Source organism: Thunnus albacares, chromosome 1, assembly GCF_914725855.1.
Source record: "Thunnus albacares chromosome 1, fThuAlb1.1, whole genome shotgun sequence".
Lineage (NCBI taxonomy): Eukaryota > Metazoa > Chordata > Actinopteri > Scombriformes > Scombridae > Thunnus > Thunnus albacares.
In genome coordinates, this window is record NC_058106.1 from 3,957,149 (window position 1) to 3,970,675 (window position 13,527).

The window sequence follows — 13,527 nt, forward strand, 5'->3', positions numbered from 1 at the left end:
ACTACAGTTAAGATTTATTCAGACAGCAAAATGACATGTTAAATTATATAATTAGGTAATTAAAATAACATTCAACTTTCTCATTTTATCATATTTACTTATGATATTAATGGTTTAAAAGGATACATTGGTTTACACTGGTGTGGGACATTTTTTGTACTTTTAAAGGCAAAAGCAGTTTGTCAACCACCGTACTGGAGTGTGAAACATGAAAGTGAAACATGAAAGTTCATAATTGGCCTTGGAAACAGTAGTTTGACAAAACAATCCCAACTCAAGGTCCACTTACTAGCTTTGTACGGAGCTTTCTTGTACCAAGAATGAACTTTCATAAACCAATGCAGACTAAAAGAACTTGCATGTCAAAAGATCCGTCTTCATAACACCACCACTAACTCCCATTTCTGATGAGCAGTGTGTGATACAGTTGAAGGTCTTGAAAAAGCAAGTAAGTGGACCATGAGTTGGGATTGTTTTGTCACTCTGCTAGAGTGTCATTAATGTTTTAAATTATAGATTCACATTTTTCAAGTCTGTCTCAAAACAATAGTTGTCCATATATGTACACCATTCCAAAACTGTTTATACTGGCCATCAAGAGAGACTTTCCTAATGCACGTCCAATGTAAGAGATAGTGGACAAAATACACCCACAATCCTCTTTTTGTGCACTGAAATGTGTTTTTGCACAGAAAAAAACCAACCTTAGTTTATTATAACTCAGAGCATGTGTCGTCCATTAATCAGGCAAATAAAGGCTGCATTTTTTTTGCCAGATTTGAAGCAGTCTTTGGAAGGGAGCAGTCTTATTGAATGTTGTTGCTGTTTCCTGGCAAACAACACATCTCCTTCCTGTCTGCAGCTCATCAAACTTCTATAATATAGTGTTCACTCATGGAGAAGAATCATAAAGTCAACAAACTGAATCAGCAATGTCTGTTTTACAACGAAGTCTATTAAAGTTTACTATCGTTGGTCATACCAGACGAAATAAAGTTGTAGCAGCAAAACTTCAGGGTGTGTTGAATTGAGCAAGAGTGAGTTTGTTTGCTTTCATTTGTAAGAGGAAGAATGTGCCATTTCCTCTTTCATGAGAATTACTTCAACTGATGAAATATGTTTATTCTCTTTGATATATGTGATATATTTTTATTTATTTTACCATAATAATCAAGATACAAGGTTATCTTAATTATCTTGTATTTTGTAAATCACATTGTAACCTTGTGATGGAAAGTGCTACATACATAAAGTTTTGGTTGTTTTTTTAATCAATTATTTATGATGTTGTTCTGATGCTGCAGCTGCCTTGTTGGCTTTGAAGAATGACAGACAGAGAGAGCTCACCCTGCTGCTACCTGAATATAATGTTGGGAAGATCAATATTTTAACAAAGAAAAAAAGAAGCAGGCTTTAAAAGGAAAAGAATGAGTCGTGAGAAGTAGGATGTTATACTGTTGACAATATGTCACTTGTCCTGTAAGGACATAATAATATAAGCAGTTAAAGGTTTCTCATGAATAGACTGAAAACTTGTAAATGTAGTTGTAAGTTACTTGGCTGTGAATCCGACTTGGCTTGCTGTGCGTGTTGCTGGCTGTAGAGGGCGACATTACGCCTTACAGCGGACTGTCTGCCGGAAACACACGAAGAAGAGATAAAACCCAGCAGGAGGACCCGATTCACAACACATGTGTTTATTAAAATTAACCAGGTTTTCTTCTGGAAGTCCGCAAAAACGTGCAAATGGACGGTGAGTTTACTTGTCGAAGACGAGCAGAGTTAAGGTTTTAAGGACACAGACATTCCTGAAAAAATACAGAGACTGACGTGTTTTACACCAGTGTTTATTTTGGATGTGAAGTTATCTGTTGTGCATTTTGGTGAAGAGAACTATGTTAAGATTTGAGAACACAATACAGTAAAACAAGTGTTGAGAAATGTGTGTAACCAGTTGTTAAAAAAACAAAAACAACAATGACAAAGCAATGACACCTGGCTGGAATTAATTGAAACACAAAGGACTAGAACAAAGGCAACACATGAATGATGAAGCCACCTCATTAACATTAGCTTATCCAAATGTAGCCTGTTAACAAAATAAACATAGGTGGACAGTTTGAATAAAACTTTAGCAAGTGTTACATTCTTACATTCAAACAAACCCAGGTGTAAGTCACTGCTCTAGTATTGTGTGTGTGTGTTGGCAACAAACAGATAGGCTGTATATATTTAAGTCTTATTAGTTATCTTCTACCTTCAGCTAGCAAAGGGTCAAGTTAAGGGTAAGACATTACATCAGAGCTGCATCTACGCATCAACGACTTCCATAGAAAACCAGTTTGAATCAGGTGCAGCTTCTGCTTTTCTAAAAGTCTCTTTAATCATTGAAATATTCTATTCTCGAGACTAATACAAATCAAGGCAGACCGTAATTATCCCTTATAATGCTGGTTATTATTTTCTAAGGTTATGCATGAATCAAAAGCTGTAATACATATTCACACAGACAAGAATAATGCACCAGTCAGACTCGACTTCAGGCCTGGAAAATGACAAAGGAGGCTAAAGTGAATGACTTTTTTGAACACATTTTGAATTTGCAACAATTTATATAATCACACTGTTATGCTTTTTTTCCTTTTCAAAGGTCCCCACAACAGCCAGCAGCTGAACCCCTCCACCAGTCTGCTTCAGTACCTCAGTGAATTAATCAGATTTTGTTTGTATCTTTTCAACAGAAGCGCTTGTTCGAGCCAAGATTCCTGGTGACCTGGTGAAGGTTCTCGGTGTTGAGGTGAGCAGATGTCTCTCAGTTGACAGCTGCTGCTACATGTAGTGTAACTGTGAACTGTGTAATCCAAACGACATTTACATAACCTTTTTATAAAATGTCCTTGTGTCGTTGTCTCATTCCCAGTCTCAGACCAGCTCTAAAGCAGAGGCCTTCACCCAGGCTTTCCTGAAGAACAGCATCCAGCAGCACACACGCCATGACCTGAAGACCATGCTGAGTCACAAGGCTGTGATCCTGGGCTACGCCAGGCCCAAGAAGGAGAAGAAGAGGAACAGCAAGAAAGCCAAAGGACTGAACGCTCGGCAAAAGAGAGCGATGAAGATCTTCCACATCAAGCCTGAACACCAGAAGTTAGTCACAAACCTCATATGAAAAAAAACATTGGATTTTACAGTGAATGAAGTAACATCAATATATTCTAGTCTAATTCATTATGATACATTTCCAGTCAACCCAGCTGTTTTGTAGCTCCTCGCTGTCTTTGTCATTATCGCTGTAGATACGAGCTTTTCCTGCCTCTGCATGACCTCTGGAGACAGTACATCATTGACCTGTGCAGTGGATTGAAACCAACATGGTAGGTCAGCTTGGAGCTTTACAGATGTCTACTCTGACAACATAAACCAATGCAGTCAGTCTCATAAGCTTATGTTGTTTTTGCAGCAGTCCACAGTTTGTGCAGCAGAAGCTTTTGAAAGCAGACTTCCATGGTGCCATCATCACAGGTAGATGTTTAGTTTCCTCTCAAGACTACAACACACTGACTTTAATCACTACTATGATTATGTGATGCAGCAATGCAAATTAGCTGTAAGGACACGTGGAAGACAGGTAACCTCACAGACGAGATTTTAGATAGAAGTACAGCAGTACTAGGAACCTCATTCCTGAGGGATACTATGTTATTGCTGCTTTTACTCTTTGGAGCTGTCAGTCTATGATCAACTCACATCACTACATGACAGTGTTGTCAAATCTTTTCATTTTCTCGTCACTCTCACAGTGGTTCGGTCCAAATGCCCGTCATATGTGGGGACGACAGGGATTCTAGTCCAAGAGTTCAAACATGTCTTCAAAATCATCACCAAAGAGGACAAACTGAAAGGTAGACACTTGTATGTTTGGGCTCAGGTTACTCAGTTAGCCAGACTGTGTCTTCAGGCTGGGCTGTCTGCTGTGATGAAGCAGATCACCATGGTAACATATGCTGCAAAGGAGAGTTGGGAGATACATTGACATAATATTGATATTATTGTATGAGCTGAGATGTTGTCTAGTATAGTTGTTGTAGGTAAAACTGGGCAATATTTATGATATATGAATCGTTCGTGAAATAATGTTATCATTTCACAACACTGCCAGTCCAAATCCATAACAGAGAGCAAATCATAATTAAAATGAACAAAACTAGTAATTGAAGGTTCCATTGATTGATCGTTATGATTTTACATTAATTTTCCATATGATATTGTGTGTGTTATAATGTTCCTGTTCATATATTTCCAACCATATCGCCCCTTTCAGACATGCATGTTGATAACATGTTGATCTCATGAATTTTAAAGTCACATTATTGCCAGAGCTAAATGCTAAATAAATAAATAATTGAATAACGTTTTACACAACAGAAAAGACAATCACAAGACAAATAATGTCAATACTGCAGTATTTATCACTGTAGACACTTAAACTAGTGTTTAAGTTTCACTTCTTACCAGATTAACACATTATTCCTCTTTTTTTTTTTTTTTTTTATTTCCCTCCTCACCCTCCACTCACGGGGTGACAGTGATCCCCAAGAGGAACAGTGTGTTTGCAGTGGAGATCAACGGCTTTGTCTCTCACATCTACGGGAGCAAGTTCGAGCAGCGAGCCAGTGAACGCTCAGCCAAGAAGTTCAAAGTCAGAGGAACCATTGACTTGTGATGGCAGCGAGTGTGATACAGGATGCGGTGCAGACATTCCACACTGACATGAAGAGACACTTGTATTGCCCTCTACTGGCCATCAGAAGGAACTGCAATGACAGGTTTATGAATGTGTATTGGTCATTTCTAACATGAGGTAAATCACCAAACTGAGATCATTCTGATGATGTCCAGGCCATGTATAAAGGGTCTAACAGAGAGTGTTGCATTATGGGAGAGTCATAAAAAGAGATGGCTCATGTATGGAGAAAATACTGCTGTCAGATAGCAGTGGTTGACTTTATCAGTTTTAGTATTTATAATTTTGTTATAATGTACAGTAAAGGCCAGAGAAGAAAGTCTGTCTTCACCTTTTTTTTTGTTTTCAGGAAACATCATGCAGGACTTCTTTGTGCCTTTTTGGAACAGAAAATGTGAAACATGGTGGGATGTGAGCTTTTTCTGCCAGAATAAAATAATAGTGTAAATGTTGAGTGACAGTAATGACATCGTTGATGATGATTATCTGATCACATATACATTATCCGGACACATATCCATGCCCCCCAAACTGCCCTTGTAGTATACCTTTCTGTGAGAAAAGTCGTCTAACCACTTCCCGACACCGCAGAGCTGGTGGTGGCACAGACGTCAGTAGTGTTCAGAGGAATGCACGCAGAGGTTTCATAAAAAGATTAGATCAGATTGACATCAAGACTGCATAATCCCCTTTCAGGTGTGTATCTGTGACATAATGTGAAGTCACAAATGTATATAGGCTGTGTGCACATGGAGCACACTCCAGAATTAATCTTCATCTATGACTCCTACTTGGTCAATAAGGAACTATATTTAAGGCACATCTCAGAAAGCCCTCTTGTAAAAACAAGATTAACTGGTAAAACGTATACATTGAAGGTAGGAACTGGCCCTTAGTCAGTCTGGAACTATTGAGGAAGTTAGTGTCTAGACATGTATGGAAGATATGACACAATTCCACTTTCAAGGTTAAAATGGCTCACACTGTTGCTTTATGTTTTATATTTCAATACTGCATAATAAATATAGCTCTTGGTTGATGAACACTTCATCTTTAAACTTGCTGACATTTGTACTATGATATTAAAGTAACTCGATCAGCTGTGAGTTAAAATTCCTCTGGACCAAATGAAAACACCTTGTCAATAACGGGTTGATTGTGTTTAAAGCTGCACTAATCAATATTTTTAAACATGGGCTCAAATGATATATGCAATGTCAAAGGGGTCACTCATAGTGATGAACCCAGAGAGCTCTACGGAGATTTTTTTTTTTTTTACTGTCTTTTAGTTCATTGTTTTTACTTCACAGTTTTGTTTGACCCTCACTACCATCAGCCTCATTTCCAGCAGCACACAGCTGTTTTCAGTGAGAAATCTGATAAACCCACTGAGCCAGACATAGTTAGTGACTAGTATTTAGCAGCTAAGAGATCAAAAACAGTCTAATATTTACTACCCTTTTAGCTTTAACAATGATCAAGTGGCACACAACTCCAAATGAATGATTACATGGGTGATATGGCTGCATCAGAAATCACTCTCCATTTGCTATATAGTCCACTATATTTACTTGCCACTGCTGTCTGAATTCTGAGGATGAAATCTATGCACTTTATAGTGCCCTCAGAAATTCCACCAAATCACTAAGATTCATCTTCTGTGGATCATGAATATTTGTATATTTGTCTCAACAGTTGTTGAGAGATGTCAGTGTGGACAGAAGTGGTGGATTTACAAACAGACCAACATTTACATCCTTAAAGTCACGCTGCTAGCATTCTAAAAGCAGTTCCCATTGTTTGGACACTTGACAGTTATGATGCAAAAATAAATTAGTGTCAGAAATCTGATTTTACTGCTCACTGTAGCTTTAACAAGTGAGTTTTTATTGTGTAGGAATAGTGAATGTGATTTTGTGACACAGCCATTGTCATGATGTGTTTCCAACTTCTTCTGCTGCCCAGATGTGCCCAAAAAATGAATGTAGCTTAAAATGAATTTCCTTATTTGTACTGCAACAAGCTGCTTGACCTGCTTGTTACAGTCTCACCTGTATTCTTGCCATGCATGCGTTTGCGACTTCCTGTAAGTCACCCAGATATGTCTGGTATGATGACTAAAAGCATACAGCAGTTTGTGGTTTATTCACACAGCCAGTTGCTGGAAGGAAGAATGATTTAATAAACTCTAATCAAAGTAGAAAATTTTCATATGAGAAACATGAATGACAAACATCTAGTAACATGTGGCAGTTTGATGACATTCCTAGTTTTCAGTCCAGATGCTGGCTGAGTCACTCCACCAGTCTGACAGTATTTTATATATATATATATATAGTATATTCAGCTTTACATCTCACTCTATTGTTTTGGCTTTTCTAGTTTCTCATTTTGTGTCATCCAAAATCATTTTTTGTGCACTAGATATCACATTCATGGTTTTCATAATTGTTGTTCAATCTGTAAAATGCATCATCTTTTAAAATTACGGTTGTTGATGGAGTGCATTATGAAATACAGGTATACATCCATCCTCTAGTGCCACCAGACAGTCAAATATATACAATCAATCTTCGACTCAGTCAATAGACATAACTTCTATGTAATATCATCTAATAAAACTGGATATATTATTTAAAATGTTTCCTTGCCCAGCAAAGTGCCCAGCAACAAGAGATTTCAGTCCCAAAAAGTTCCCAAAAATCTTCCTATTATGTAAAATGCTGATGTGAAATGCCGTTCAAGTGAATTCAACTGTAGCTCCGCCCCTTCCTTCTTGCAAAATGAGTTTATCTCAAAAGCTGAGCTTTCTTTGGAAAGCCCCGTTGCATCATCAAGAAGAGCGTTAAAGTGTTTCTGCTGGGCTGCTTGTCTCACTAGACAAACAAGACGAATACATGACAACATCCAGCATCCATCAACAAAGATACTCCTACTGCTGACAGTACTGCCGAGAAACAGATTCTTGTTGACTTGTGAACCACTACAGAAACAAAGACACCATGATGGGCCGTCTAACACATACTCAGAGGAACCGTAAACGGATCCACGCTGTGGAGAACTCATTTGGGCCGTTGAGCAAGCCCCTGGCCCAGATGGATCGGGTTCTGATTGGAGAGGGCCGGCTGATGAAGCAGAGCCGACGGGGGCCACAGCCGAAGGTATTCTACCTTTTCAACGATGTGCTGGTGTATGGCAGCATCATTCTGCATGGCCACTGGCACAAAAAACAGCAGATCATCCCTCTAGGTGAGCAACTTATCTGCTTCTAGAAAGATCAGAGTAAAATAAACTTGATTGTATCATTTGTAGGGTTTCAAAGTGCTTTGACAGTCGTTTGGAAGTTGTTTGGTTATATAGGCAGTGACAGCTGTAATATATTATTTAGGGGACTTGATAAAGTTTGCTGGCTCCACCTCAACACTAATAAAATGAAAAATATGGTTACAATGACAAAAAACTGTCACTTCCAAAAGTGAATGCGACTGCTTCTAACTAGACATTTTGAAACAAAGGATGCCTGTAAAGAACTGGGAAGTCTTTAAAAAAATACAGAAAATCCAGTCAGGGCAAACCTGTCTTGGTGAACAAGCTTGTTGACCACACTATAGTTTCCACACCTTTCTTACCTTGTATCAACATGCCATCTTTTTATCATTTCAGAGGACATCCAGCTGGAAGACTTGGAGGACAGCATGCAAATGAAGAACCAGTGGCTGATCCGTACACCACGCAAGTCCTTCTATGTGGCAGCCGCTTCTCATGAGGAGAAGCTGGCCTGGATTGAACACATAGAGGACTGCCAGTCCAAACTGCTACAGAGCGGCATTTGCAGGTCCAGTTCTACCTTTGCCATGACCTGGATTCCGGACGAGGCCTCCGCCATCTGCATGCGCTGCTCTGACAAGTTCACCTTTACCCAGCGTCGACACCACTGCAGAAAATGTGGCTTTGTGGTGTGCGGTGCGTGTTCCAAAAAGCGAGCGGTGATTGAACACATTCACCCGACAAAGCAATTACGAGTATGCAACATGTGTCACTCAAGTCTCCAGACGGCAGAGAAAAAGGTCCAAAAGATCATTCGCTTGAGGGGGAACAGCACAGGGAAGATAAGCTCAGATGGATATGAGGTGGAGGTTTTCAGTGAGGAGGAGACAGAGGAACAGATGGAGGACCACAATACCAACAGGTGGACGGACTGTAAGATGTACACCTTGTGCCCCTTTAATTACCTCAAACCAGGGCATGTGAGGCCCCAAATATAAGCACCTCACATGTGCTGCAGCCACACAGACAAAACCTTGTGTTGGTGGACTTCTTTTACACTCTGCGTACCAGGAAACGTGGACACAAAGCTGCTACAGCTATGAACAGTAGATGCATGTCAGAAGGCATTCTGACTAAGTCATAACCATAGCAAAAGAATGATGTATGAAGTAAAACAATTTTATATATACTGTATATATTGATGAGTGAACACTTTGTCATTACTGATCTTTACACATTGCACTGCTTGGGAAAACACTAGAACTACGGAGTAGTCACTTTATTTATTTTATGTTGTCTAGTTGTTTTCAGAGGATCTTGAGTAGATGTTTAAGTGTGATTCTCATCCACTGTGTATATATCTAAGTACTGTACATGGAGAAAAGTATTTGGACTTAATGAATGCCTCACATTTGTCTTTGAAATGAACTATGAACAATAAAGTATTTATAAACAGAAATACGATTTGTTTGTGATGATTTGAGTGGTGTCAGCCCTCATTTTATAAGGTTACCACATGTTGTCTAGTGTTTCTTTCTGTCTGTTAGCAGGATGTCAAATTCAAAATAACTCACACAGGATGGCATTATGAAGCAAAAAGCCTCTTACATATTTCTCTGAACAGTTTAAAGGTCCAAAAATCTCCCAGAGGTCTTCAGTTGGGCTTAGATCTGGTGACTGTTTTTCCTTTAATTTTCTGTCTATTGCTATAGAGGCTTCTTAGCTGTTAATTGGCTTTGCTAAAAGTACCAAGTAAAAATTCCTCCAAGTCCAGATGTTTATAATGTACACTATCTCCACATTGGCAGTTATACAGCAGTTATACAGGTCAGCATTCTTGATAATAGATAGGATTTGTTATTGTGCCATTTATTATCATTTCCAGTGAGGATGGATCCTCACTATGTGATTAGTTAATATTGGATCTATAAGTATAGGCTGAAATGAATTTAGGAGGGTTGTTTATTATTAGAATGTTTCATGTGTTTTCATGATTGAAGTGAATAAGTGTCACTAACAGCAGAGTGCTTGGTATCTATTAATTCTATTGTGTATACATAGTATATAGAAGCAAAATGGTAAAACTGTATGAATAAATTATTTATTTTTGTTTCACACCATTGAAATGGTCCATCCCACATGAGATTACAACACACAGGATATCTGCCAACTTCTTGTAGCTGACATTCGTGTTCTAAAGAAAAGCAAATCATTGCTGTAATCGTGAATTGCACCACCAACCAGTAAATGACATAAAACATTTTTTACAATAAAAACACAATGGAAACCTGTAAAACTATTTTTTTCAGACACTAACAATACAAAAGTGCCTGTTTTTTCATATATATTTTTTTTTTTTTAGTTTTGCTGAATATCTTTCTTAGAGGAGGACAAATGCATTTCATTATTTCAAAGTGTAAACTGTATATATAGATTATTATAGTGGACTTGTTTACCCATCTGTGTACACATGGCTACTGTCACTAATGTATAATCAGGCTATGTTTTTAACATTAAACTCAAAGCGACAAAAGCAAGTAAGTGGACCTAAAGTTAAGACCATTATCATTTTAACAGTTAGAGTATGTATTTTATTATGAAGTGATCAGAGTAAAATAAACAAAATAAAAACTGTAGCAATCAAACTCTTTCTGCTATGAAAACTATTAACAGCAGTCTGTAAACATGAACTACACATCATTGACAACTGCTAACACTTCACATTAATTCTCTCCTGGGGTCAAATCTAACAGGCCTGCTAATGCTTGCAATTAACATTTTTTTTATGTGACCAGCAGCAGGTGTGACAAGGTGTGCTGTGTATGTGTGTACGTGACCTTGTGCTTGTCGCGCTGACGGTGGTGTGTCACGGACAGATAAGGAAGGATGTGGTGGTTTGTAGTAGAATACTTTGTTGTCTTCACTGGAACAATATTCTGGTTTAATGAAATAGGTCATCATAGCAGACTAGGTATTTTCCCTCAGTTCACACGATCTTTGAAGTGACAGAACGGGGAAATGTTTGAGAAAGAAGACACCTTTTAGCAGTTGTACAGAGTGACTTGAACAAAGAGTGACCATGCAATAGTTGTAATTGCATCAATATCTTTGTTCTCTTGTGAAGATCTGCATAAACATACCCTTTAGGTGATCTTTTATCCTATTGTGAAGCACTTTGTAACAACAGTAGAGAAAGTCCAAGTCTAGATCATGTTGTTGTATTTTCTAGAAGTAGAAAGAAATAATTACATTTTTTATGGAGAATACACATTAAAAGCAGTTTGTATCAGCTTTTTCCAACTCTCCTAACTGTATTATACTTTCACTAAGCGATAGATACAAACTATGTTGATGTTGTACAATCCCATCAGACAGAAATATTCTTCATGTTTTTTGCATCTCTTTACACAATGTCTTTGGAAACTCTGTAGAGTTTAAAGCTGCACTAATCAATATTTTTATACATGTTGTGATGAACTCTGCAGTTTCCTTTGACTCTACAGAGCGTTTTAGCACGTTTTAGCTCACTGTTTTGGTTTTATGTCCCACAACTTAACTGTTGCGTTTCGGACTCAGTCACTGGCACCGGAAGTAGGGGGACCAGATGGCCATTGCCCCCCCACTCTACCCTCCTCCCACATTCTTTTTAAATCCAGGATGACTGTATCCCCTCAAATGTCTCTATATTGCAACACGGTAAAAAGACCAAGGAGGTTTTCTGTGATTCATAGAAAACATCTGCGTCTCATTTGTGTTCACGTCAACAGCAACAATGAACACAACAGCTGTGAGTACAGTGCCAAAGCTTTGGGTCTGTCCTGTAGGTCCTGTTTACTACCTGCCCAGCACAACACTGGATCATCATCTCCATCTCTCCATCAGTGGAGAGTGAATATTGGAATGTAACTAAGTACATTTGCTCAAGTATTTTATTAACAGTAAGTACAGCTTTTAGGTATTTGAATATTTTCACTGTATTCTACTTCATACTTCTACTTCACTACATTTCTACTACTTCACTACTTCACTATAGCTATAATTACTAAACACTTTGCAGATTATCATTTTACATAGAAAGCATTTGATGAGCCTATGATACATTGTTAGTGTAATTGTTATAAAAAGTATTTAGAATTAGCACCATCTCAACTAGCTACAACACTGAAATGCTGCAAACATGCTAACGCATCAATAGTAATAATCCAATAATATAATATAGCTATATAATACTATAATACTCTGAAAGGGCATTCTGCATAATGAGTACTTTTACTTATAATGTAGAATGGCCAAAATAATTCTACTTTTACTTGTGATATTTTAAGTAGAGTAAAGTAAAGTTTTGAATGCAGGACTTTTACTTGTAACAGAATATTTTTTACACGGTGGTACTATTAAGTAAAAATAAGCATGTGAAAACTTCAGCCACCACTGATATGAACATGAACACCAAGTGTTTATAAGAAACTGCACACCATGGGGAAGCTAGTAGTCACTTTATTTTAAACCACTAAGATTTCAGATAAATGAAGAGGAAATGAAAAGTTTGTAACACTTTTGAAAAACGTCACTACAATGGTTCCTCTTTATATAAACTGGTTTACAAAGAAAATGGTAGAACATGAACCTTTGTCCATGAAAACAGAAAAAAATTCCGCCTGTTTCCTTATAGTCTCTTTTGCTGAATTGAGTAAAAAGGCTGCACACATTTAGACTTATTTGGTATGTTTACATATGCAAAATGATGCCCTGATTGTCAACACTGCAAATTAGGCAGTACCTGATTTGACTTGACATAATTGGGACATTTGTATGTTTGAATATACTGTGTGTAAAATGTGACAAAAACTGTGTAATGAGAAAAGGCATCATAATGGCTTATTTAACTTAATTGTTTAACCTTAAATGTCTAAAAATTGTTAACTGATAAGAGATAATCTGTGCGTTCAAACAATTGACTATATCAGGGTCCCGGTATTGCACATGTTGACTCACTGTCACACTATCATGGTTTTCACTTGATTAGAACAGAGCCATCATTAACGTCGTTAGTAATGTCAATATGTACTTTTTCAACCACGACAAGTCAAAATTTACGCGGTGACAAAGGCAGGTTCCTACCAGTAGGGTCATTCTAGTGAAAAATGATCATTTCCTTTTTGAGTAATATTTATTTAAGGTGTGTGTCCAAGTTAGGTCTAGAAAAAAATAGACCTGACTCCTCTCTTCCCACAGGAGGGAGAGGAGGAGTTGTTCAGACTCATAAAGTCAGTGCTGCCGCTCCACATATGCAGAGTACGCAGAGCGCGTGGGGCCTCAAGTACCAGGCGGGGGCCCCCAAAATTAAGGTTGATAAAAATGTCATGATAATTATCACATTATTACATTTTTACACAAGTTGAAAAAATATATAAATTAGTTATGGACAGGCCCACCATTGTTTTTTTCATTGTATGTACCCTATCACTCATTTCAGGCAAATTAGATGTTTTTACCTAATAAATGAAAAGAGCCGA

At 37.8% G+C, this 13,527-nt stretch overlaps 2 protein-coding genes across 2 annotated transcripts; both read left to right on the plus strand.

Moving 5' to 3' along the window:
• Positions 1 to 1,619: 1,619 nt before the first annotated feature.
• pop4 (POP4 homolog, ribonuclease P/MRP subunit) lies at positions 1,620 to 5,198 on the plus strand. The gene is made up of 7 exons (XM_044353010.1): positions 1,620 to 1,753; positions 2,742 to 2,797; positions 2,921 to 3,147; positions 3,297 to 3,374; positions 3,461 to 3,522; positions 3,801 to 3,902; positions 4,587 to 5,198. Exons 1-7 carry the CDS (start codon positions 1,747 to 1,749, stop codon positions 4,721 to 4,723), a joined length of 669 nt encoding a protein of 222 aa, XP_044208945.1. The 5' UTR covers positions 1,620 to 1,746; the 3' UTR covers positions 4,724 to 5,198.
• Positions 5,199 to 7,123: 1,925 nt separating this feature from the next.
• plekhf1 (pleckstrin homology domain containing, family F (with FYVE domain) member 1) lies at positions 7,124 to 9,470 on the plus strand. Its single transcript, XM_044352929.1, has 2 exons — positions 7,124 to 7,993; positions 8,408 to 9,470. The coding sequence occupies exons 1-2, from the start codon at positions 7,747 to 7,749 to the stop codon at positions 9,007 to 9,009; spliced, it is 849 nt and encodes a 282-aa protein (XP_044208864.1). The 5' UTR covers positions 7,124 to 7,746; the 3' UTR covers positions 9,010 to 9,470.
• Positions 9,471 to 13,527: the final 4,057 nt, after the last annotated feature.

What these genes read in the sequence shown, in the direction of transcription:
- pop4 (XM_044353010.1), top strand. An exon ending in TGAAGGTTCTCGGTGTTGAG is followed by an intron (nt 2,798 to 2,920) that starts GTGAGCAGATGT and finishes TCTCATTCCCAG; the next exon opens with TCTCAGACCAGCTCTAAAGC. An exon ending in CAAAGAGGACAAACTGAAAG is followed by an intron (nt 3,903 to 4,586) that starts GTAGACACTTGT and finishes ACGGGGTGACAG; the next exon opens with TGATCCCCAAGAGGAACAGT.
- plekhf1 (XM_044352929.1), top strand. Translation starts at nt 7,747, where the DNA reads ATGATGGGCCGTCTAACACATACTCAGAGGAACCGTAAACGGATCCAC. An exon ending in ACAGCAGATCATCCCTCTAG is followed by an intron (nt 7,994 to 8,407) that starts GTGAGCAACTTA and finishes TTATCATTTCAG; the next exon opens with AGGACATCCAGCTGGAAGAC.